Below are 26292 nucleotides of genomic sequence, written 5' to 3'. Positions count from 1 at the left end.
TTTCCCCTTGGAAAATATTCAGATAATCTGCAATAGTAATCGTGGATTTGAAAAGCAGATTTTCAGCGCAGAAGATCCCCAGAGTTTTACCACCACAGACATTCATTCTCTATTCACAGAAGAGTGGATACATGTCTGATTACTGGGGTCCAACCTCTAGGACCCCCAGTGATTCTGAGACTAGCACACTCAGAATGCCTCTGTGGAGAGGAGATACATGTCTTCAGTTGTAAAACGCCTTTTATCTCTTTTTCCTTTGATCCTATTTTGTCTCTTTTTACAATTAAAAGAAACACAAAACAATCTCCAGTATGTGTTCCCAGAGATCAGCCGTGTTCCCGAACATCAGCAGTGTCCTGCCCCCTCCTCCTAGTCAACAACTGTTTGCAGCAGGAGCGTCTTCCTTGTAGGATGGTCAGACCTCACCTGTTGATTATGCCAGTTGCTCAGCCACCAATGGAGCAGATTAACCCCGTGCCGCCTACCCCCCTCCCCCATTAACAGCGCTGCGGCTGAGCATTCACATTACCCCTCCATTTATTTCAATGGGACTTGCTGGAGACAGCGGAGTACAAGCACTCGGCATCTCCAGCAGTCTCATAGAGCTTAATGGCACAGTGGTGTGCATGCTCGGCTGCAGCACCATACAAGCCCCTCTCCCTCTTCAATACAGAATATATAATCAGAATTTACAAGAACCAAAATTGGATAAGAAAGAGTCAAAAACACTGTGAAGCGTCTGCTGCAGAATCCTATCAGTGGCACCCCTGAACCGCTGGTCTTTATTTTGCAGCTCACCTTGAACAGCTGAACCCCAATGCAAGCAAACATGAACTGCAGGAGAGTAGTGACGATGACAATATTACCGATGGTGCGAATGGCCACAAACACGCACTGGACCACGTGCTGTCGAGAGAGAAGCACATACAAGATTTCAGGTTTCATGCTGTGAACTTCTGACACAAAGTTTGTACAGTTCTAACTAGTAGAAACTCTTTAGGACAAGAATGGTGGAATAAAATTATAGATATTCAGATAAAGTTTCAAGGAGTACAAAGGCTGACAGACGCGGCGTTAGTTCCTATCTCAGCGGTGGGCAGGAGGATGGACACAGCATTGCACAACCCATTCAGCCATTTCCATCCTCCTGACCACAGCGTGCGGAGTGGTATTCTGATCTCGGCCACGACAGGCTTACGTGGAAATACTGCTTTAACCCCTTAAGGATGCAGCACTTTTTATCCCTTCATTTCCAGTTTTCCTCCCTGCTTTCAAAAACTCATAACTCTTATTTTTTAATCTCCATCGCTGTCGGAGGACTTGTTTTTTGTGGGCCGAGTTGTATTTTTCAGTGGTTCTATGTAATGTACCATATGATGTACTAAAAAACTTTTACAATTTCTAAGTACAGTGAAATGAAAAGAAAACCATAATTCCGCCATCTTTGGGGGATTCTTATTTTTATGGCGTACACACTGTGACAAATATGACATAACTTTATTCTGTGGATCGGTATAATTACTATGATATCAAATTTATAGAGATTTTGTGCTGTAGTACTTGTAAAAAATGAAATACGTTTGGAAACAAATAAAATTATTTTCTTCCGCATCTTCTGACGACCAGAACTTCTATATTTTTCTGTCGACATTGTTGTGCAAAGGCTTGTTTTTTGCAGCACGTCCTGCGGTTTTACTGGTACCATTTTGGATTCCATATGATTTTTTAAATCACTGTTATATTCAATATTTTTCTTGGACATGGGGTGATCAAAAAAGTGCAGTGTTGGGTATTTTTTTTTTTCGAACAACGATCACTGTGTGCGATAAAGAAATAATGCAAACTTTTACGGATGCAGCGATACCAAATATATCTTTGGTTTTGTTTCATTAAATTTTTTATTATAAATATGGGAAAAAGAGTGTTTTATTGTTTCTAATTATTATTAAAATGCTTTTTTACAATTTTCTTTAGTCCCTGTAGGGGACTTGAACTTGCGATCCACTGATTAGTATACAGTATAATGCATTATCGTATTATTATATGGTATTCTGATAGGCAGTCTATCACAGGCCCTAGAGGCCTTCAGAAACCCCTGGACACAGGGCATTTAAAGGGTTAACAGCCACAATCAACGTTCACACTGATCATGGCTGTTGTGGTCAAGTGTCAGCAGTCAAAAGACAGCTGGTACCCGCGGTATAATAAGTGGGATCGGCACCCAATCTCGCTTCATACAAATGCCACACACCCAGGATTTAAATATATATATACCCTAGGGCGTGAATGGGGTTAATCACTGTGTATAACAAAATATCCTGCTCTTTTCTATTGCACTTTGTGTTTTAATTTCATGCCCTTGTCAAAATTTCTGCTTGCATTCAAGCGAAAAAGAACATTCTTGTTGACATCCAGAGAATATCTAGACAGTTCTCTGAGAGCTGAATCACCTGGATGCCAGACTAGAGGTATCCTCACACAGGGTGACCATAGTTGTTCAGTGTAAACACGGCCACCAACAGGCTGACGAGCTATAAGTTGTTTCATTTCCAGACTACCAAAAAATAGTCGTGGGATTATTAAAAGTCATTCTATAGATTAAAGGTCACAGTTCCGAAGAATGTTCTTACTTGATCATCAGACCCTGTAAAAGGCCCCAAAAAGGTTTTTCAACACTAAAGACACTTATTCCTCATCTGCAGGATAGTGGATAAATGACTCATCAATGCGGTTTAAAACACTGGGACACCAGCGATCCCAAGACTGGCGCACCTGAATGTGGAATGAAGTGATGACGCACATGCTCAACTGCTACTTCATTCACTTCTATGGGATGGAGGGAGATTGTTGAGCGCATCAATCTCCAACTGTCCCATAAAAGTGAATAGATCGGTGTTCGAGCATGCCCACCATTGCTGCATTCATATAGGGCACTTGGGTGCATTCGTTTTGAAATCACTGGTGATCCCAGCAGTCACATATTTATGCCCCTATCCTGTGGGTAGGAGATAACTGTCTTTAATGTAAAAAACCCTTTAAGTCCCCTTTAAAAAATTGGACATGAGAGATTCTGCTACTAATGTGTTTAGCTCACAGAGGATCGTTTAGATTCAATACATTGTACCAAACCTCAGCTACGCAGTGTTAAGCCTGTTCACCTTTTCAGCTTCTGGATGTAATTAAAAAAAAAAAATTTCACAAAGAGCAAACAGAGATCTTGAAGTTGGTAAAGAACTGAAAGATAGTCTAATAGTAATTTGCAGAACGTGCTACCCCAACACTGACAACATTTCCATTCATCATTACCCACCTTGAGGCCTTTAGCTCGGTTAATGGCCCGGAGAGGTCGCAATACCCGCAGAACCCGCAAAATCTTCACCACATTGATAGCACTCGACCTGGGAGAGATGGAGGAGTGAGGGAAGACTTGTGATAGAACCATTGCGGATCGGATAGCACAGCCGGCCACTTACTGGATCCCAAAGGAGATGAGCGAGACGCTGACCACCAGCAGGTCCAAGATGTTGAAGTAATTCCTGCAGAATGAGCCCTTGTGCAAGAACGCCCCGTACGCCGTCATCTACAAACCCGAGACATCAGTTAGGGAGACTGCCAAGCGCAAAGGGGGCCAGCTTTTGTAACTAAAGCTTAAGGGGGGATCATCTTGCAGTCAGTGAGTGGAAAGATTTATAGAAGACGACCAGGAACGGAAAATCCATCCTGATTACATCAGACGCAGCTGTAGGACCCGTTGGGGTGTATTTATAGGAGACGTTTTATGAAAAATGTGCCAGAAAAGTTTACAAATGTGGCAAAACTGCACCATCCTATAGAAAAAGCTGCAATGCTAAATACTGGAGCAAAATACCGCCACATGGGCAAGAATGTTCATATGCTAGAACATGCCACGCACCACTGCTGCTTAGAAATAATCACATGGGTTTTCAGGAGGTAAACAAAATTAGTTTCCATTCTCTGACAGCAAGCAGAAATATTAAATATAGTGACACATTGAAATACAGAGTCTACTAGAAGGTTACAGAATGCTTTATTCCACTGTGTTAATCTTTAGTTACGTGACATTTTGTGAGCCCCTTCCCCCCACCTGTTGGATCATATGTTCAAGTTGCACCAATTAAAGTGTGTTCAGGAAGCTACATTCAAATGATGACGCAGAATCGGGTCGTACGAAGGACACAGTAAACTGCCCCGGCTGTCTCCTAAACGATATAGTGTATCCGCTCGATGCGACCTAGTGATCTACTGTATCAACTCCATGTATATAGAGAGCTACAGGATCTGTGCCACACATATACACTGACTGACCCCTATATTAGAGCCCATGGCCCACTCAAGGTTGCAGCTTCCAGGGATGGAAATGATCCGCGTGACTCCAGAGTGCAGCATGAATTCGCATGACAAGTTTTCCGTGGATCAGTTTCAGTGTCAATCCACATAAGATGGGAAAAAGCAGCAATCTGAGTGACTTCCTTTGAGGCCCGGCCATCGGTGTAAGACTAGCCGGGGTCTCACTGCCAACCATGAGGGATTTTCTCGTGTAACGATATGCAGAGTATACCGAGAATGGCGCGATCAAGGAAAACATCCAGTCAAAGGGGATCCTGTGGACAGAAACCACTCCTCACCGAAAGGGGTCAGAGGAGGATGTCAGGAATCGTTCTGACCAACAGGCGCTGCACAGTCAGCCGAATACAACACTGCTGCTCCAACTAATGTGTCCAAGGGCACAACTCTCCATTCCTTAGTATGGATGGGCTATAACAGCAGACGACCAGTTCCAGTGCCATTGTGTCTAAGAAAAACAGAAAGGCTCCAGGGGGGGAAAAAAAGCGCAAAACTTGTATCACTTAGCAATGGAAAACCATGTCCTGGTCAGATGAATCCAGATTTTTGGTGCCCCAAGCTGATGCGAGGTCAGAATTTGGTGCAAGCAGTATGAATTGATGACCCCTTCCCATCAGCTGGCAGAACATGTCAGCACCTCCATATAATCTATGGCAACTACAAGAAGCTTCCTGTCCGCAGGGGCCAATATTCCTGCAGAACGATTTCATCACCTGGTGGGATCTACACCATGAGGAATTGCTGCAGTTCTGCAGGCCAAATGAGTCCAACGCGCTACTAGTTGGGGGCTAATAAAGTGGTTGCTCAGTGTATATTCACAATCTGCGTTTGTACTTTCATCTCTGAGCATGAAGACGCTGGAACTTCCATCTAATGTTTCATCATGAATGCAAACCAGAGCTGCTTATAACACAGCATGACACTACAACATGCACACGCGTGTGACAACATGCAAAAAGACAGTCAGTGTCCTGGCACATGCACCAAGGTAGTCATTGACTAACAGAGCCCATAACCCTAACACTAAAAGTTACAAGCCCCAGTGGTGGTAGGCATATAGCCTATCTTAAGGATTGCCCAGGGTTAGGAAAATATGGCTGCCTTCTTCCAAACACAGCGCCACTCTTGTCCATCGCTCAGCTCCAAAGAAGTGAATAAGACCTAAACTGCAATACCACACACAACCCACGGACAAGTGTGGCATGCTCTCTGACTCTGGACAACCCCTTTAATAATGTCATGTAAAGGGATGTTCCCATCTTATGAGGTGATGGCATATTGCGATCAGTGGGGTCCGACCTGTGGGACTCATCCTGAGAATGAAGGGGCCGCAGTGCTGCTCCCCTTTTAGTGTTTAGTGCTCCCGGTCTGTTACAGTAGTCTAAACCTGCAAGTGTTGTCTCAAAGAGTTTTCGTTGTATTGTGGCTGACTTATAGGGGCCCAAGTGGCTACACTTCTGGGATGGTGGCTCCCTTCCTCTGTGGAGGTAAATAAGCTGCAGATGGTCTCTTACTTTTCACGCTGAGATGACATTTACCTTAAGGATGATTTCTAATGTAAAAATGCTAGTGAAAACGTAATCAGCATTTCCTAGGATCTGAAAGACAGAGCAGACAGTTGTTAGTGCCGGTGGTAGGAGCAACAGACAGGGGGGGGCAGTGTGTTAGTGCTGAGTAGAGATGAGAGGATGACACGGTCGGGTCTGTTACCTTCAAAGCAATCTCAATGGTGAAAATGGTGGTGAAAACTATGTCAAAATAATGGAGGACCTGAAAAACATAGAAATGATGAACCTGGTCCTGGAGCAGAGTGACGGCCTCAGAGGGCGGGTCAAATAATAATACTTAGAATGCTCAGCGCAGATCAGGTCTGCGCAGCGACCCACAAGGGAGCGATATGAGGTCAAATGTAAGTGATGCTCGGCTTATTCCAGGAAACTGCAATTTACCAAGTCCTGATAAAATCTGTGATTTTCAGGCTAAAAATGCTTCACTTCCTGTTGGCTGGAAAATGCGCTTCAGAAGTTAAAAAATGTAAAACAAAATGAAATTTAAAAGAGTTTTCTGAGATGGAAGAAAATTGAATGTGGGGGAAGGTGTAATATAAAAATATAAGCCGAACTTGACTCCTTAAACACTTCAAGAACATTGAAGGCACATAAATGTCCTGCGGTTGTGAAGTGTGTATGGAGCGGCTTGGGAGGATACCCAGCGGATATCAGCTGTATCTGACAGCCCCTGCTAACTGTCACCATCTGAGTCAGCTCTGCAGTTAATTGTTTAGATGCTGCAGTCAAAGCTGACTGTGCGTATAACAGTCAGTGGTAGGTGAGGACCGCATCAGCACCGTCCGCAGCGAGATCGGAGGGTGTCAATAAGTTAGAATGGCAGCCTGAAAGTTCCCAGGGCTGCGGCCTGTGGCAGGGCGTAAAAAGCAACAACAAATATCACTATATACTGCAATAGTGAAGAAGTTGTCATTTTACTGCAGAACTCGGCATGTAGTTCCATCTCAGCCAGATATGTAAATGAGGAGAGTTGTAGTGATTAGATGGACAGTCTTGTCACCAGAGGCCATAAAAGTGGTTCCCCCTTGGCCTATAAAAGGCTCTTGGAGTCTCCTTGTGTGTAGTGACCTCTTCTTCCGCTTGTGTAGCGCTTGTTGACCATTAGACGCTTCTACGATGCAGAGAAGAGATTTCTGCCCGTTACCAGAGTCTGAGAGGGGTGCATTATTGGGATGCGAGAAGCTGGATGGTCGAATCGATGAACTGTCCCCCACCGCGCCGCTCTGACCAGACTGTTAGGGGGTGTTGGGAACAGTGGATTTGTGAGGGCACACAAGGTGACCGGGCTCAGGACTCCCCCCTACAGACCACCAGTAGAGAGGAGCGTCTGACCAGACTGTTAGGAGGTGATGGAAACGGAGGATGCCTGAGATGTAACTGCATGCCAAGTTTTGCAGCAAAATAACAGATTCTTCTTGGGGCGGGATTGTATTTGACAAATAGTGTATTTCCTACTACAACTCAACCTGCAAAAAACAGCCCAATCGAGAAAAAATAAAAACGTTACCAATCTCAGGATACGGCGACAGAAAGCAATTTTTGCTTAAGAAAAAAATGTATTTACCTTTTAAAAAAAGAACATTAAAAATCGTACAAACCCACAGAACAAACTTCATGTCATTTTGCTGCACTACAAATACTGTAAAAACTAAACACACCAAAAATAGTGCAATTGTAGGTTTTTTCTCATTTTTTGTAGACTAAATGGCACCATTAAAAAGAACAACTCATCCCACAAGAAACACGCTCCCGTACAGTTATGTCAATGCAAAAATTAAAGTTACGGCTCTTGGAAAGTGGGGGGAAAAAAAGAAAATAAAAGAATAAAAAATCTGTGGTCCAAAAGTTAAATGTCCCTCTGGTCGCACCGATTACAGAAGGAGTCACGTGCCGTTCGTGGCATATCACCACTGAAGCCAGTGATTGGTTGAGCAGTCACATGTACAATGAATAGCATGGTACTGCTGAAGCTTTCCCTGGGATCGCAGCAGTGGGAATCGGAGCTCCTGCACTAGGTAGGGGGCTATTTAAGGAGGCATGTATGGCTTATTTTCTTAGGTTGCGCTATTTCCTGCGCATTCAATTTTTTTGGTCCCAGAAAACCCCTTTAATGAAGATATGAGTGAGGATAACGTATTTGGGAGGGTAAGTGATGGAGGGTGAGAGAACCGCCATTGCTGGATGTTATAATTTATTGCAAAGGTAAAGGAAACTGCAGTTATCTCGCTTGCAGAGCTGCGGGCTTGTTACAGTGTATTAAGGTCTTTTTGCATGGGCTGACAATTGGTCACCAACGTTTGTATGAACACTCATTTGCCTCAATGCTGACCCTTGTAGAGTGCACCCAATTCTCTATATAGAACAGATGATCACGCAAATGATCCTTCTTCCCACACTGAGTCTAAATCAGCCGGGTAGAGGAGCGCTGATCTCGTTGATAGGTACTCGTCTACCAGTGCAAATCATATATTCAATTTAGCTTTGTAATAAAATATAAAAGCCAAATTGTGCAGCAAAGACGGTTCCCTTTAGTTGATGTGATGGATCGGGAGGGGTCAGGTTGGATCTCCCATACCCCAGACAAGAGAAGACATTGTGCATACTTGGTTCCTGAAGGAATAGTGTCGCACGGGGTCTTCTGCAGCCAACGAGATGCTGCTCAGGAGGATGAAGAAGAGGATGAGGTTAGTGAAGATGTTATTGTTGACAATTCTGTGGCAATGGACTCGGAACCTGTCAACAGAAGGTAGACAATGGGTTAAAATGGAAGCGGCGAAGGCCAGAAACTACCCCGCATCGTCCTACCAAAATAAACAATAAAAAAACATCTGTTCTCATGAGTTTGTAGAACAAAAAGGGCCTTGATCTAATTTACAAGAATAGAAGAAGCTGATCCAATTCCCAGAGGAGCAAGAAGTACTAGGAAAGCAAATTTGAAGCGCAGAAACAAGCTGTAGCCCAAGGATCCACCTCCAACGGCAAAGATTCAACTATACCACCAAAGGTCCAGCTCCACCGCCAAATGTCAAACTCTACTGCAAAAGACCCAGCTCTACTAGCAAAAGGTCAAATTCTATCAGCAAAAGTCCAGCTCTACCGGTAAACACGCAGCTATGTCACCAAAGATCCAGCTTTACCAGCAAAGATTCAGCTATATTACCAAAGGTCCAGCTCTAACATTAAAGACAAGCTATGTCACCAAAGATACAACTCAACTAGCAAAGATTCAGCTATATCACTAAAGGACCCAGCTCTACCGTCAGAGGTTAAACTCTACCACCAAAGATCTAGCGCTACTGACAAAGGTCAAACTCTATCAGCAAAGTTTCAGCTCTACCAGTAAAGACTCGGCTATATCACCCAAGGTCCAGCTCTACCGGTACAGACGCAGATCTACCAGCAAAGATTCAACTCTACCACGAGAGGTTAAACTCTATCAGCAAAGGTCCAGCTCTACTGGCAAAGATCAAACTCTGTCAGCAAAGGTGCAGATCTACCAGTAAAGACTCAGATATGTCACCAAAGAACCAGCTCTGTCACCAAAGATCCAGCTCTACTAGTAAAGACCCAGCTTCACCACCAAAAGCCAAACCTTACTGGCAAAAGTCCAGCTGTGTCACCAAAGATCCAACTCTACCAGCAAAGATTGATCTCTACCGCAGAGGTCAAACTCTACTCCCAAAGATCCAGCTCTACTGGCAAAGGTCAAACTATATCAGCAAAGCTCCAACTCTACCACCAAAGTTCAGATAGATGACCAAAGGTCCAGCTCTACCAGCAAAGATCCAGCTCTACTGGTAAAGACCCATTGGTGTCTCTAAAGATCCAGTTCTACTGCCAAAGGCCCAGCTCTGTCATGAAAAATTTAGCTCTACCGGCAAAGGTCCAGCTTTGTCACCAAAAATTCAGCTCTGTCACCATAAATCCAGCTCTATCAACAGTCATCTAGCTCCACCATCAAAGATTCAAATCTGTCACCAAAGATTCAGCTCTATCAATAAACATACAGCTTTTTTCACTAAAGCTCCTAGTCAAACCCCACAAGCCCAGCTGTGCCCTTAGAGACCTTTACCTATCTGCAAAAATCCTACTCAGTCACTAGTAGTATTGGATTTATGCTCAAAAGATGTCTTTAATACAAAAATAGATGACAATACTTGTTATCTGCACGGAAAACGAAGAATGCGGTGGCCTCCGGCATGGGTACTGCTTTTTCCTTGATGTGCAGTTCAGAGAGAGGGCGAGGACGAGGACCAACGGGCATCTCAGGTTCTTCCTCTTCCTCTTCTCCTGAAGGACAACAACAATATTAGTTGAGACAAAGTCCTTCGGGAAGATTCAGACCCGACATCACAAAGAAATAAAGAAGCATCTAACGGGGTCATTTACTATTGGACAGTGATCTGTGTTGTCCTGAAGGCTTCTATGACTAAACCAACCAGACGAGACGTTACGTTACCTGGGTTGTCACCAGCGGGGTAAGGCGTTTTCTCGTCGTTCTCGTGAGATGGATATTCTTCCATGTTGATCTATATAGAAGAGACATAATTACTTTGTATAAGTACACAAAATACATTGGAAAGTCCCACATTTAAAGGCGCAGCGAAGTGAAGAGCCTGCGGGAGCGAGTATGCCACGAACGGCTTACTCCCTGCAGCGCAAACAAAACAAGGCGTCCCTGTGATGCCATCCACACCTTGGTTGATGGCGGAGACTCTCCATCTGCTGTGATTGCCTTCAGTTCTATCTTCTCTTTGTTCTCCTCCAGGATCGGCACAGGTGACTTTCCTATGGTGTCATTGTCTTGCTTTTTCTCTGGGCTGGCCGTTCTAAAGAAACAAGATGGCGTTATACGGTGAAGAAGATGTGGCAACATTATTAACCGACATTTTGGAGCATAAGAAAACGCCCCATTGTCTTGATGTATCCAGTAGTTAGACTCTAATGAATAAACGTGCTGGGTGACAACACTGAATGTCTGTGTCCCTACAGAGATCTGAGGACATCACTCACAAGTACACATAAACATCCCTTCCAATCTCAGCTGCCAGGTAAAGAAGTTCACCAGCCATGACCCAGCTTTTTTTTAACTTTTTTTATAGGGGGTCATTTAAAAGTTATTAACAAGAAAGAGAAAAGAAGAAATGAGATGCATGATTGCGAGACTCTGAGCCAAACTCACCGAGCCAACTTCTTTCTCTCCTTCTCTTCCTCCTCCTCCTTCTGAGCTGAAGTCAGACTCTCGGCGTCAGCTAGATTATCAACAGCAATGGCCAAGAAGACATTCAGGAGGATGTCTGTTCAACACTAAGGAACTCAGACACAGATTCGGGGATGCAAACAACGCAACAGCTCTGTTTCTTACCATGGGGAACCCACATGCACCGGGAAAGGTCAGGGCTGTGAAGGAGGAACACAATGACTCGACGCTGGCTGGTATTAGGCCTTATTCATTGCAAGTGTGTCTGATTTTGGTCCGTGAAAAAACGAACCAATAATTAATCCATGCCAATGTCCGTGTGTCATCCATATGCGCTGCATGTGTCTGTCTTTTTACTTCTGTGTATTATTCTTTTTACTTGTAGGATGGCCAATTTTTTCTTTCTTGCGACACTTTGCAACGATTGTAAAAACTGAGTGCACATAGATGTTATCCGTCTGCGCTCCACTTTTTTGCACACCTGTTGACGTAAATAGGTGATCGTCATCCTAGAAATCAAACCACAATTGAAGGTGTTTTATACATGGACCACCAACTGCATGTGGATAGCCCCACCGACCGGTGGGGGTTATTCTCTGCTGAGAAACTCCTAACCGCAGCTAATGGCAGGACTTACAGAAAGGCGGCGCCTAAGAGTGAAATGGACTGAAAAGACCCAAATCAAAAGCTTGCTATGAAGCCTTCTAGCTATACCCCCGTCTTTAGGAGGCTGAGTAATCTGAAAATCCTATCAAACCCAGAATTTTGATTCATTTGCCCCTCAGGTTCCATGACTTACTACTGCCCCCTGCAGACTCCGTATATGTTGTGCATTGTGAAGGGTGTAGGGCACTGCAGTCTGTAGATGCTAAAGGATACAATTGCCGCAAATGAAGAGGATGATGAAGTATATACAGACAAGCATCCCAGGAAATGAGGGTCCGCCGTACGCCATGATACCATCGTACATGACGGAATTCCAATCCTCCCCTGTGAGGATCTAAACAAGAAATGCTGTGAGTAGGGGTCTCATATAGACATTATGGACAGTTACTACCCAGCGGTGATACCTTACCTGGAAGACTGTCAGAAGCGCCTGCGGAAAGTTGTCGAAAGTGCTTCTGCGCGTCTGCATCTCGTCAAAGTTAAATTTACCCCCGAAAAGTTGCATCCCGAGTAGCGAGAAGATGATGATGAAGAGGAAGAGAAGAAGCAACAGAGATGCAATGGAGCGCACAGAGTTCAGCAGTGAGGCCACGAGATTACTCAGAGAGTTCCAGTATCTGTAACGGGGAACATGTTAGCAGCAGCCATACAGGACACCCACATTCTATTATCAGAAGCCATACAAGACCCCCATAGTCGGTCATCTCTCTCCACCCAGAAAACATACTTCCATGGGATAGTGAATAAGTATCTGATCATGGGGGGCCAACCGCTGAGACCTCGATTAATCCTGAAAAAGAATGCAGCGGTGGTCATGTGTGTACTACACCACTCCATTCATATCAATGGGACTACCGGAGATTAGCAAGTGCTTGAACTCGATTATGTCTGGCAATCCCACAGAAATTAATGAAGTGGCAGTGCACACGCCCGACTGTTGCCCCATTCATATCAGTCAGATACGTATCCCGTATCATTTATCGGAAACAACCCACCCTGACCGAGTTCTGCTCACACGGCTCTCCCTTGTAATGTGCTTTAGGCCTCTTTCACACAGGCTACAAAGCATGGTTTCCAATGGATTCTTTGATATTAGAGATGTTTTGTAGCCTGAAAGAACCCACTGGAAACCATGGGCTTCACATATATGCGTTTTGTTACAATGATTTTGCAGCAAGATTTTGTAGCCCGTGTGAAAGAGGCCTTAGACCAGTGCAAGCAGGAATAGGTATGGAAAGATTCTCATTCATCATATGGAAACAAGACTGTTTTCTTTCACTGACAGACAAAAGAGGTTTTGAATACAGAGAAGACCTGAAACGCATAAAAAGAAGCCGAACTTCCCAATGAGATTCTGAGAACCAAAGAGGTTGGGGGGTCCAAAAAATAATGCAGAGTGTTATTGACGAACAGCGCTCTTCCATACCTGGTGATCTTGAATATCCGGAGGAGTCGCACACATCGCAGGACGGAGATTCCCAGAGGGGACATGATTTTGGTCTCCACCAGAATGGTCTCCAGAATCCCCCCGCAGACAATGAAGCAGTCAAAGCGGTTGAAGAGGGACACAAAGTAAGCCTGGAGCCCGAGACTGTACATCTTCAGGAGCATCTCAGCCGTGAACAGCGCCAGGAGGACCTTGTTTGCCGTGTCTGGAGATGAAAGAGGGAATATGGTGTCAATTGTTATACACTTTTGTGTCTCACCACTTCCAAGATCTCTGCTTGCCGTGAGTGGAAAAAAACCGTGCTATTTATTCAGTGACTGGTCCTGCTTGGACTGGAGTCAGCAGCGGACCTCCTCACCTTGTACCTCTGTGAGCCAGTCTGGTTGGTTGTAGTGTTCGGAAGCGATCGTGAGCGTGTTCAGGAACACCAGGAATATCACCAGCCAATAGAAAATGTTAGACTTCACTGCTGCTCTGCACTTCCTCCTGCAAAACCTGTTCCATCGCCGCCAGTAACGACTGCGGACACAAAAACAAGATTATATTTACTGTTTTACTATACTAAAGAGACAGCTAAGGGGCGATCAAATAACTATGTATAAATACATGAGGGGACAATACTAGGATCTCTCCCATGATCTGTTTAAACCCAGGACTGCGACGGTAACAAGAGGGCATCCTCTACGTCTAGAAGAAAGCAGGTTTCATCACCAACACAGAAGGGGGTTCTTTACCGTAAAAGCAGTGAGACTGTGGAACTCTCTGCCTGAGGATGTGGTGATGGCAAAATCCATTGAGGGGTTTAAGAGGGGACTAGATTGTCTTTCTCAGGCGGAAGGGTATTACAGGATGTAGACATTAGGTGACCAGTGGGTTTGTAGCTCTGGATCTTACAGTCAAGTAGGAACTATCAAAGGTTGATCCAGGGATTATTCTGATTGCCATTATGGAGTCGGGAAGGAATTTTCCCCCAAATGGGCTAATTGGCTTCTGCCTCTTGGGGTTTTTGCCTTCCTCTGGATCAACTATGGGGTGGAAATAGGCTGAACTAGATGGACATGGTCTTCATTCAGCCTAACATACTATGTTACTATGTAAACTAAATCAATATTTGCTTATAGGGACATTTTTACTCCCCTTTAAAGGGATTCTCCAATTTTTAAGTAAATGAAGCTTAAAGGGGTTTGATACACTCGGAAATCTTTGTCTGTCACATAGGAGTAAAGGCATGGGCATTCGGAGTACGCCATTCTTGAGATCACTGACAGTATCAGCAGTCGAACCCAGAGAATAGACATTTATCTGCTATCATGTCGCTTGGGAGAAATGGCTTTAGTGGGAAAACCCCTTTAAAAGGGGGTTCCTGTACTGAACTATTCATGACTTATCCTCACGGTAGGTCATCCATAGTTGATTGGCAGGGTCCACCTCTTAGGATTCCCACCGATCAGCTGACTGAAGTGACAGTGGTGCTCCGGTGAACATTGCTGTCACTTTAACCCATACCAGGCGCGGCGCCATACATTGTTGAGTGGCTTTGCCTGGAATTGCAGCTCAATCCTATTCACTTGAATGGGACAGAGCTGCTTTCAGGCCATGTGACCTAAGAAGATGCCATGGCACTCACCTGAACACCGCAGTCTCTTCAAACAGCTGATTGGCGGGGGTCATGAATGGCGCATCCCCAACGATCAACTATTGATGACCTATCTTGAGGATGGTCTCGTAAAACCGTTTTAACTCTTTGAATAATGAAGAGTTCTGCAACTTAAGAGATATACTTGAATCCTGATTCATTAAAACAAAATCAGCTTAAAAGACAATCTTAAAAGGAGTTTAAGCAGAATGACAAGTTGTCCCCTATCCTGTGGATAGGGAATAACTTGCTGAGCAGTGGGGATTCTTACCAACGAGACCCCCACCAATCTGGAGAATAGGACTCCTGTGTCCCGTTCTCCTGTCCCTGCAAGGGTCATTTCATCTTCAGCAGTGAAGTCACACTAAATGGAGCACTGGCCGAGCATGCGCAGTCAGCGCTCCCTTCACTTTCAATGTGAGTGACGGTAAATACCTTAGTGAGACACAGGAGAAAGGGACACAGGGGTCTGGTCCTCCAAATCGGCGAAGGTCTCAGCGGGGGATAGGGGATAAGTAGTTATTCTGGGAAACTGTGAATTGGTAGAGTAAGATACGCTAAATCTATTAAGCGGTGCACGCCTTTTATTTAATTTAGTGCATGTTTTAGCAGTCTGTACACCAAAAAAAGAAATCTTTGCCTGCTAAGAGCTAGCCTACATTTGCGCCATAAATTATAGTAAATCTGTTGGGCTGTGAGAAGCCGTGCCTCATCCCATCAAAGTAGTGCACGCAGTGTAAAAATTAAAAAAACAGCTGCAAATTTTTGCGCAAAATATTCTTCATCAACAGCTGCAACTTTTTTACGCCAGTAAACTGATGCATCTTGTTACATTCTTACTTTGGTGTTCAGCTCTTTTTCTTTATACCCAGAGGGTAACATTACTTTTCACAGCTGCGTGTTTTACACAGTTCTCTAGAAACTACTGTGCTCTCTCTACTATCCACTATGTTACAATGTGTCAGTGGGGGTAAAACACATCAGTCTGTAGTCCTTTTCCAAAAATACAACTGTAACAAACCAGTCTAACTCAACTGGATACAACTGCAACACACCTAGCCTCCAGAGCTAAATCAGAATGTTATCAATCACTAACAGCAAGCAGAGAACTTAAGAACTTTTCAATATTTCAGTTTTATTTACACAAGACTCAAAACCCCCCCTTTAATTTGTGGAGCAGTTCAGAACTAATGCAAAGCATCGGTTTCACCAAGTCTGACATAAACACCTAGTTTATGGAAGGAGGCTCCTGGTGGTAGAAGGCCTGTGAGGGCGGCGACGGATCATGTCACATCTGTAGGTTTCGCTGTATTTGTCCGAGGTCAGACACGAATTCCTTCTCCTTGAGACGCATTAAACATTACAGATCCTCTTTTACACTCAATTACCCAGGTCCATTGTTACTAGAAGCGCAGTTGCTAAGCGGGCTCAGATCTTCAGAGTGGGAGGTCTGTAATTAGCGCTAAGTATCTCGTACAGCCGATAATTAGCTCCTGAATACAGCTGACATTTGTGAATGACTCGATAACCAAAAGATCTTAATAACCCCTCCTCTGCCAGCTTCTGAAAAGCTGCCTTCTTCATAAACCCGCTGAGTAGTCATCACCAGAGCACTTATAGGCACACCAATACAGTAATCCATCACATCACGCCGCTTTGTAAAAAGCAGGAAATCTTCATGTAACGCTGCTTCTTCGATTTCTAGGTAGGTATGAATAGGCTCAACCTTGCAGGAGTCCGATAAGTCACCACTTTCACGGCTATAGGTGCTCACCCGGATCTTCCAATATGATGACAGCCTTATTCACATGAACATGTCTCATTTTGGTCCGAGTATCATCCGTGCGCATTGCATGTGTCAAGGTTTTTTATTACTTTTCTATGTTATTCATTTTTCTCGCACGCAAAAAGTGAAGGTCACATTTTTTCCAGTGTCGCCTACAATGATCCATGAAAAACAAACCACACATGGATGTCAATCTGTGTGTGCTCCGACTCTCTCATCCATCTTTCCGTAAATCTCATCTATTAGACAGGACATATCACAATTCCTATCAGGGCTTATTCAGACGGCGGTATATTTAGACTGTACTCTAGTTGTGAATTCTATGGACAGCGCATGGCCCCATGATAGTCCGTGAGGCTAGAAAAACAAACGTTCTTACAGACACAATGGTCCACATGAAAGAGGTTGCCGCATGTCCTATACCAGTGATGGCGAACCTTTTAGAGACCAAGTACCGAAACTGCCAACGCAAACCCACTTATTTATACAAAAGTGCCAACATGTAAGAGGGCGGGGTTTATCACCACGAAGGATTTTTACCTCCATTACAAAAACGACAGGGCCATTTCAAAATAGACAGGGAGGAACACCCTGTGTTGTTTTGTTTTTCCCTAGCTGAGCATTGGAGTACCATTGGTGCAAATTGTGACTGGAAATCAGATGCGTACCCGCAGATGATTTCATGCTATGTGCTGCTCCCCTTCTCTGCCTCCAAAGGCTTTCCGCTGTCAGCGCTCCCCGACTTCTGGTTCTCAGTGGACTGTAGTGGCCTCACCAGACCAGTAGAGGCGCCGCTGACCAAGCCGCTGAGAACCGGGAGCCGGGGAGCGCTGACAGCAAGAAGCCTTTGGAGGAGGTGGGTGGGAGCACTACATAGTATGAAATCAGCTGTGAGTACGCATTTGATTTCTTGTCAAAATACATAGCAATAGCACAGTTTTTTTAATGCAGAAATTGCCATGGAAATTTCTGCTATGGACATTCCCCAGCATTTCCACCATGTGTAAACATACCGAGTCAGTTTGAGGTATGCTGCCACGTGCAGAGTAGTGTTACCATACAGCGCGGCACGGGGTCCCGCGGTCGGCGCGCATCGCTCCGGCGTCGGCTCCAGCAGCCTGGAGCCCTGTGTCGAGGTCATCCCAGCAGCTTGGGTTGGCCAGTGGGCGGCGGCGTGGGCGTGCCCGCCCGTAGGGTGCCGCCCGCACTCCTCTGTGCTTCTTATACAGCAGTGGGTGGAGTTGCCTCCTCCCACTCTCCGCCCCTGGGCGGAACCTTGTGGTTAAAAGACTGGCAGTGAACTGAGCTCACTGCCAGTTATTGGTTCTGCATGCACCTAGCCAGTCTGTCTGCGGTTCTCCTCAGCCAGTCCCTAGTTGCCGGTCAGCTCCCTCTGGTTCCCTATTACTCTGTCTGTTTTTGTTGGTTCTGTTTGCCTCTAATCTAGTCTGGCCCAGTCAGCACTAGTTGCTATCCAGCACCCTGCCAGTTTGCCTGTGAGTTCCACCTCCAGCCTTGTTAGTTTTGTTGGTCTGATTCATCTGCCTCCCCTGTCGGCACTCTGTTCCCCCCATTAGGTAGTTTCCTTCTTGTCAGCCGCCAGGTCCCTAGCCAGGGCAGGGACCGCCGTCCAGTTGTCCGCCTGGGGTTAGCCAGGGCCGAGGCAAGTAGGCAGGGACAGTGGGGTGCGGGAAGATCAGGGCACCCCACTTGGCGCTCGGGGGGCAGAGTGCCGTAACAAGTAGCCTCAATAGAAATAGTGTCCCCCACAGTGGCCTCAGTAGTAATAGTGTCCCACACAGTGGCCTCAGCAGTAAAAGTGTCCTCTACATCAGTCCCAGTAGTAATAGGGCCTCCCAGAGTTGCCTCAGTAGTAACAGTAACCTCCTCAGCTGCCTCAGTAGTAATAGAGTCCCCCACAGTGGCTTCCGTGGTAATAGTGTTCCCTTTATCAGTCCCAGTAGAAATAGTGTCCCCCACAGTGACCTAAGTAGTAATAGTGATCCCCACAGTGGCCTAAGTAGTAATAGTAACCACCACAGTGGCCTCCGTAGTAATAGTGTTCCCCAATGTGACCTCAGTAGTAATAGTGTTCCCTATATCAGTTCCAGTAGTAAGAGTGTCCCTCACAGTGGGCTCCGTAGTAATAGTGTCCCTTATAGCAGTCTCAGTAGTAATAGTGTTCCACACAGTGGCCTTGGTAGTAACAGTGACCCCCACAGTGTCCTCGGTAGTAACAGTGACACCCACAGTTGCCTCAGTAGTAACATTTTCCTTACAGTGGCCTCAGTAGTAATAGTGTTCCCAACATCAGTCCCAGTAGTAATAGTGTCCCCCACAGTGGGCTCAGTAGTTATAGTGTCCCCTTCATCAGACCCAGTAGTAATAGTGTCCCCCACAGTGACCTCAGTAGTAATAGTGACCCACACAGTGGCCTCAGTAGTAATAGTGACCCCCACAATGGCCTCAGTATTAATAGTGTCCCCCAATGTGGCCTCTGTAGTAATAGTGTCCCCTATATCAGTTCCAGTAGTAATAGTGTCCCCCACAGTGGCCTCAGTAGTAAGTGTCCCCCACAGTGGTCTCAGTAGTAATAGTGTCACAGACAGTGGCCTCAGTAGTAATAGTGTCACACACAGTGGCCTCAGTAGTAATAGTGTCCTCTACATCAGTCCCAGTAGTAATAGGGTCTCCCACAGTGGCCTCAGTAGTAACAGTAACCCTCACCCCCTATGTGCTGCTCCCCTTCTCTGCCTCCAAAGGCTTTCCGCTGTCAGCGCTCCCCAACTTCTGGTTCTCAGTGGACTGTAGTGGCCTCACCAGACCAGTAGAGGCGCCGCTGACCAAGCCACTGGGAACGGGGAGCGTTGACAGCAAGAAGCCTTTGGAGGAGGTGGGTGGGAGCGCTGCATAGTATGAAATCAGCTGTGAGTACGCATTTGATTTCTTGTCAAAATCAATAGCAATAGCACAGTTTTTTTTAATGCAGAAATTGCCATGGAAATTTCTGCTATGGACATTCCCCAGCATTTCCACCATGTGTAAACATACCGAGTCAGTTTGAGGTATGCTGCCACGTGCAGAGTAGCCTCAATAGAAATAGTGTCCCCCACAGTGGCCTCAGTAGTAATAGTGTCCCACACAGTGGCCTCAGTAGTAATAGTGTCCCACACAGTGGCCTCAGTAGTAATAGTGTCCTCTTCATTAGTCCCAGTAGTAATAGCGTCCCCCACAGTGGCCTCAGTAGTAACAGTGACCCCCACAGTTGCCTCAGTAATAAAAGTGTTCTCCACAGTGGCCTCAGTAGTAATAGTGTCCCACACAGTGGCCTCCGTAGTAGTAGTGTCCCTTATATCAGTCTCAGTAGTAATAGTGTTCCACACAGTGGCCTCAGTTTTAACAGTGACCCCCACAGTGGCCTCAGTAGTCCCAGTGACACCCACAGTGGCCTCAGTAGTAATAGTGTCCCTCACAGTCGCCTCTGTAGTAATAGTGTCCCCTATATCAGTCCCAGTAGTAATAGTATCCCCACACAGTGGACTCTGTAGTAATAGTGTCCGTTATATCAGTCTCAGTAGTAATAGTGTCCCCCACAGTGGCCTCCGTAGTAAGTGTCCCTTATATTAGTCCCAGTAGTAATAGTGTCTCACACAGTGGCCTCCATAGTAATAGTGTCCCCAATATCAGTCCCAGTAGCAATAGTGTCACCCACAGTGACCTCAGTAGTAACAGTAACCCTCACAGTTGCCTCAGTAATAGAAGTGTCCTCCACAGTGGCCTCAGTAGTGATAGTGTTCCCTATATCAGTTCCAGTAGTAATAGTGTCCCCCACAGTGGCCTCACTAGTAATAGTGTCCCCTATATCAGTCCCAGTAGTAATAGTGTCCCCGACAGTGGCTTCCATAGTAATACTGTCCCTTACTACGATGGAGGCCACTGTGTCCCCTATATCAGTCCCAGTAGTAATAGTGTCCCCCACAGTGGACTCAGTAATAATAGTGTCCCACACAGTGGCCTCAGCAGTAAAAGTGTCCTCTACATCAGTCCCAGTAGTAATAGGGCCTCCCAGAGTTGCCTTAGTAGTAACAGTAACCTCCTCAGCTGCCTCAGTAGTAATAGAGTCCCCCACAGTGGCTTCCGTGGTAATAGTGTTCCCTTTATCAGTCCCAGTAGAAATAGTGTCCCCCACAGTGACCTCAGTAGTAATAGTGATCCCCACAGTGGCCTAAGTAGTAATAGTAACCCCCACAGTGGCCTCCGTAGTAATAGTGTTCCCCAATGTGACCTCAGTAGTAATAGTGTTCCCTATATCAGTTCCAGTAGTAAGAGTGTCCCTCACAGTGGGCTCCGTAGTAATAGTGTCCCTTATAGCAGTCTCAGTAGTAATAGTGTTCCACACAGTGGCCTTGGTAGTAACAGTGACCCCCACTGTGTCCTCAGTAGTAACAGTGACACCCACAGTTGCCTCAGTAGTAACATTTTCCTTACAGTGGCCTCAGTAGTAATAGTGTTCCCAACATCAGTCCCAGTAGTAATAGTGTCCCCCACAGTGGCCTCAGTAGTTATAGTGTCCCCTTCATCAGACCCAGTAGTAATAGTGTCCCCCACAGTGACCTCAGTAGTAATAGTGACCCACACAGTGGCCTCAGTAGTAATAGTGACCCCCACAATGGCCTCAGTATTAATAGTGTCCCCCAATGTGGCCTCTGTAGTAAGTGTCCCCTATATCAGTTCCAGTAGTAATAGCGTCCCCCACAGTGGCCTCAGTAGTAAGTGTCCCTCACAGTGGTCTCAGTAGTAATAGTGTCACAGACAGTGGCCTCAGTAGTAATAGTGTCACACACAGTGGCCTCAGTAGTAATAGTGTCCTCTACATCAGTCCCAGTAGTAATAGGGTCTCCCACAGTGGCCTCAGTAGTAACAGTAACCCTCACAGTTGCCTCAGTAGTAATAGTGTCCACCACAGTGGCCTCCGTGGTAATAGTGTTCCCTTTATCAGTCCCAGTAATAATAGTTTCCTCCATATTGACCTCAGTAGTAATAGTGACCTCCAAAGTAGCCTCAGTAGTAATAGTGACCCCCACAGTGGCCTCAGTAGTAATAGTGTCCCCCACAGAGGCCTCAGTAGAAATAGTGTCTCCACAGTGGCCTCTGTAGTAATAGTGTCCCCTTTATCAGTCCCAGTAGTAATAGTGTCCCACATAGTGACCTCAGTAGTATTAGTGAGCCCCACAGTGGCCTAAGTAGTAAAAGTGTCCCCTATATCAGTCTCAGTAGTAATAGTGGCCCCCACAGTGGCCCCTGTAATAATAGTGTCCCCACAGTGGCCATGTAGTAATAGTGTCCCCCATATCAGTCTCAGTAGTAATAGTGTCTCACACAGTGGCCTCAAGAGTAATAGTGCCCCCCACAGTGGCCTCAGTAGTAAACGTGTCCCCTATATCAGTCTCAGTAGTAATAGTGTCCCACACAGCTGCCTCAGTAGTAATAGTGCCCCCCACAGTGGCCTCCATCATAACAGTGTCCCCTATATCAGTCCCAGTAGTAATAGGGTCTCCCACAGTGGCCTCAGTAGTAACAGTAACCCTCACAGTTGCCTCAGTAGTAATAGTGTCCAGCACAGTGGCCTCCGTGGTAATAGTGTTTCCTTTATCAGTCCCAGTAATAATAGTGTCCTCCATATTGACCTCAGTAGTAATAGTGACCCCCAAAGTAGCCTCAGTAGTAATAGTGACCCCCACAGTGGCCTCAGTAGTAATAGTGTCCCCCACAGGGGCCTCAGTAGAAATAGTGTCTCCACAGTGGCCTCTGTAGTAATAGTGTCCCCTTTATCAGTCCCAGTAGTAATAGTGTCCCCCACAGTGGCCCCTGTAATAATAGTGTCCCCACAGTGGCCATGTAGTATTAGTGTCCCCTATATCAGTCTCAGTAGTAATAGTGTCCCACACAGCTGCCTCAGTAGTAATAGTGCCCCCCACAGTGGCCTCCGTCATAATAGTGTCCCCTATATCAGTCCCAGTAGTAATAGTGTCCCCCACACTGGCCTCCATAGTAATAGTGTCCCCTATAGCAGTCCCAGTAGTAATAGTGTCCCCGACAGTGGCTTCCGTAGTAATACTGTCCCTTACTACTATGGAGGCCACTGTGTCCCCTATATCAGTCCCAGTAGTAATAGTGTCCCCCACAGTGGCCTCAGTAGTAACAATAACCCTCACAGCTGCCTCCGTAGTAATAGTGTCAATCACAGTGACGTCCGTGGTAATAGTGTTCCCTTTATCAATTCCAGTAGTAATAGTGTCCACCCCAGTGACCTCAGTAGTAATAGTGACCCCCACAGTGGCCTCAGTAGTAATAGAGTCTCTCAATGTGGCTTCAGTAAGAATAGGGTCCTCTAAATCAGTCCCAGGAGTAATAAGTGTCCCCCACAGTGGCCCCTGTAGTAATAGTGTCCCCCACAGTGGCCTCTGTAGTAATAGTGTCCCCTATATCAGTTCCAGTAGTAATACTGTCCCCCACAGTGGACTCAGTAGTAAGTGTTCCCCACAGTGGTCTCAGTAGTAATAGTGTCACACACAGTGGCCTCAATAGTAATAGTGTCCTCTACATCAGTCCCAGTAGTAATAGGGTCTCCCACAGTGGCCTCAGTAGTAACAGCAACCCTCACAGTTGCCTCAGTAGTAATAGTGTCCACCACAGTGCCCTACGTGGTAATAGTGTTCCCTTTATCAGTCCCAGTAGTAATAGTGTCCTCCATATTGACCTCAGTAGTAATAGTGACCCCCACAGTGGCCTCAGTAGTAATAGTGACCCCCACAGTGGCCTCAATAGTAATAGTGTCCCCCACAGTGGCCTCTGTAGTAATAGTGTCCCCTTTATCAGTCCCAGTAGTAATAGAGTCTGCCATAGTGACCTCAGTAGTAATAGTGACCCCCACAGTGGCCTCAGTAGTAATAGTGACCCCCACAGTGGCCTCAATAGTAATAGTGTCCCCCACAGTGGCCTCTGTAGTAATAGTGTCCCCTTTATCAGTCCCAGTAGTAATAGTTTCCCCAATAGTGACCTCAGTAGTAATAGTGACCCCCACTGTGGCCTAAGTAGTAAAAGTGTGCCCTATATCAGTCTCAGTAGTAATAGTGTCCCCCACAGTGGCCCCTGTAGTAATAATGTCCACACAGTGGCCTCTGTAGTAATAGTGTCCCCTATATCAGTCCCAGTAGTAATAGTGTCCCACACAGTGGCCTCAGTAGTAATAGTGTCCCCCCACAGTGGCCTCAGTGGTAACAGTGACCCCCACAGTGGCCTCAGTAGTAACAGTGACCCCCACAAAGGCCTCAGTAACAATATTGACCTCCACAGTGGCCCTCAGTAATAATAACAGCCTCAGTAGCAATGATAAACCCACAGTAGCAGCAGTAATAATAATAACCCCCTCAGTAGTAATATTAACCCCACAGTAGCCCCTGTAAATATATTATTTCCCACAGTAGCCCCAGTAGTAATGTTGATCCCTTCAGTAGCCCCAGTAGTATTAGTCCCCCCAACCCATATACTTACCTCTTCCTTGTAGTAAGCGCCGCTCCTCCTCTTCTCTGCGCTGATCCCGGGAGCACACTGACGTCAGTGTGAGAGTCTGGAACTTTTCTTCCATTGTCCTCTCCTGCGGAACTAAGGAGGAGAGGACTCAGGGGAAGAGGATCCTGGCTGCACACTAATGTCAGAGTGTGCGCCGCGATCAGCACTGCTAGCAGCGGAGCTGCGTGATTACCGGCCATGGAGCTGCAGTCGGTAATCACTACCATGGTGAGCAGCCATCGGCAGCGCATGCCAGCAGGGATGGCTCTGTGTGCTGCCTCTGGTACGGGCCATAGGTTCGCCACCACTGTCCTATACTCATCCACTATCATGGCACACGCAATGTGCAGCATTTGTCCAATGTCTGAGTCTCTCTGATGCAACTTGCATACGGCAGTCTGAATACGGCCTTACACAGAACTTCGGTCTGTGCAAAAATACACTTGAACAGCACACATAGGAGAAATATGCTTATTCAGACGAGCATGTCCAACTGTAAAAAATGGACCATTTGTAATACATGTGTATATCCTTGTGGAATCTGCATGTGTTAATGTGTTGTGTTTTTTTTTTTTACTTCTCTGTATTTTTGTGTCATTCATTTTTCCAGGGTGACAAAAAAAAAACAAGGAAGGAGATCTGATCGCAATTACTTCTGCAGCAAATTTGCAAAGCAGATCAGTGGATTTTGGAGCAGATTTGCCTCTTTCTACAGATCTCCGAAGAGGTTAAATTAAGTTAAAACAGAGAAAAAAAAAACAATTCATTCATTCTTCAAAATCTGTGATGATGTCTCACTGCTCAAGGATTTTAACTTCCCTTCTGAAGTCAGTGGGGAAAATCCATAGCTACTTTGCTAACATTATGCAACAGAAAATGACATACTGCAGAGTTAAAAATCCACACTTCATGTCAATTTCCACAGAAGGTGGATGAGATTTTGTAACTCGTCTGCTTGCTGGTGATGTAATCAGCTCTAAATTTGGCCTGCTAAAATCCACAGTTAGAATCTGCAGTAATTCAGTTTCATGTGATTCCTTCCCAAGGAGGAAATACTCTTTAACCCCTTAAGGACCAGGCTGTTTTGTACCTTAAAGGGGTTGTCTCACGCCGAAACTTTTTTTTTTTTTTATTCAATAGGCCCCCCGTTCGGCGCAAGACAAACCCAAGGGATGGGCTAAAAAAAAAAAAAAGTTTATTACTTAACCGAATCCCCGCGCTGAGGCGACTTCTTTCTTCCTTTACCAAGATGGCCGCCGGGATCTTCACCCACGATGCACCGCGGGTCTTCTCCCATGGTGCACCGTGGGCTCTGTGCGGTCCATTGCCGATTCCAGCCTCCTGATTGCCTGGAACCGGCACACGTGACGGGGCGGAGCTACGAGGACCAGCTCTCCGGCACGAGCGGCCCCATTCACCAGGGAGAAGACCGGACTGCGCAAGCGCGTCTAAAAACGCCAGAAGACAGCGAATTTAGACGGATCCATGGCGACGGGGACGCTAGCAATGGAGCAGGTAAGTGAATAACTTCTGTATGGCTCATAATTAATGCACGATGTATATTACAAAGTGCATTAATATGGCCATACAGAAGTGCTGAACCCCACTTGATTTCACGAGACAACCCCTTTAAGGACCAGACAATTTTTAGGGATTTTACCCATGTGGTACTTTTACCACCCTATTTTTTTTCCTTTAGCTATCTAAATTATTTTTGCTGCATTTTTTTTTTTTCGGGACAAATAGGATAATTTTTAAAATATCTTTTTCACGCTTTTTAGTTTTATTGGGGGTAAAAAGCTAAAAAAAAAATTATTTTTTTAACAGTTCTAGTTATTTTTTTTTAATTAGTAAATTTATACTAAAATAAAGTATGGTTCCTCTAATTATTTTGGACGTTTTGATATATAATATGTATGGTTTTGGCTTACAGGGTGCTTATAACAACGGTTTTGGTTGGCATTGGTTTTGGGTTATTTTCTTTCTTATATATATATTGTTGTTTTATTCTGGAATTTTGTTTTACTGATGCATGTAATTATGTTTTTTACT

At 45.5% G+C, this 26292-nt stretch overlaps 1 protein-coding gene across 5 annotated transcripts in view; it reads right to left on the bottom strand.

Annotated features, from left to right (window-relative positions):
• CACNA1C (calcium voltage-gated channel subunit alpha1 C) overlaps positions 1-26292 on the bottom strand; it is a 346433-nt gene that overhangs the window by 83142 nt on the left and 236999 nt on the right. For 2 of the 5 annotated variants that reach the window (XM_066590965.1, XM_066590968.1), the window contains exons 12-24: positions 13605-13765; positions 13226-13451; positions 12209-12416; positions 12013-12133; positions 11116-11230; positions 10630-10762; positions 10393-10462; positions 10091-10223; positions 8537-8666; positions 6076-6135; positions 3474-3580; positions 3311-3398; positions 799-906 (exon numbers count right to left, since the gene is read on the bottom strand). In XM_066590965.1, the coding sequence (XP_066447062.1) occupies positions 799-906; positions 3311-3398; positions 3474-3580; positions 6076-6135; positions 8537-8666; positions 10091-10223; positions 10393-10462; positions 10630-10762; positions 11116-11230; positions 12013-12133; positions 12209-12416; positions 13226-13451; positions 13605-13765 (1660 nt within the window). Of the gene's footprint in view, positions 1-798; positions 907-3310; positions 3399-3473; positions 3581-5903; positions 5964-6075; positions 6136-8536; positions 8667-10090; positions 10224-10392; positions 10463-10629; positions 10763-11115; positions 11231-12012; positions 12134-12208; positions 12417-13225; positions 13452-13604; positions 13766-26292 lie in introns of all 5 variants that reach the window. The other 3 variants (XM_066590966.1, XM_066590967.1, XM_066590969.1) reach the window with 2 other exon arrangements.

Source organism: Eleutherodactylus coqui, chromosome 2, assembly GCF_035609145.1.
Source record: "Eleutherodactylus coqui strain aEleCoq1 chromosome 2, aEleCoq1.hap1, whole genome shotgun sequence".
Lineage (NCBI taxonomy): Eukaryota > Metazoa > Chordata > Amphibia > Anura > Eleutherodactylidae > Eleutherodactylus > Eleutherodactylus coqui.
Note: the sequence above shows the minus strand (reverse complement) of the source record. Positions and strands in the feature narration are given on the sequence as shown.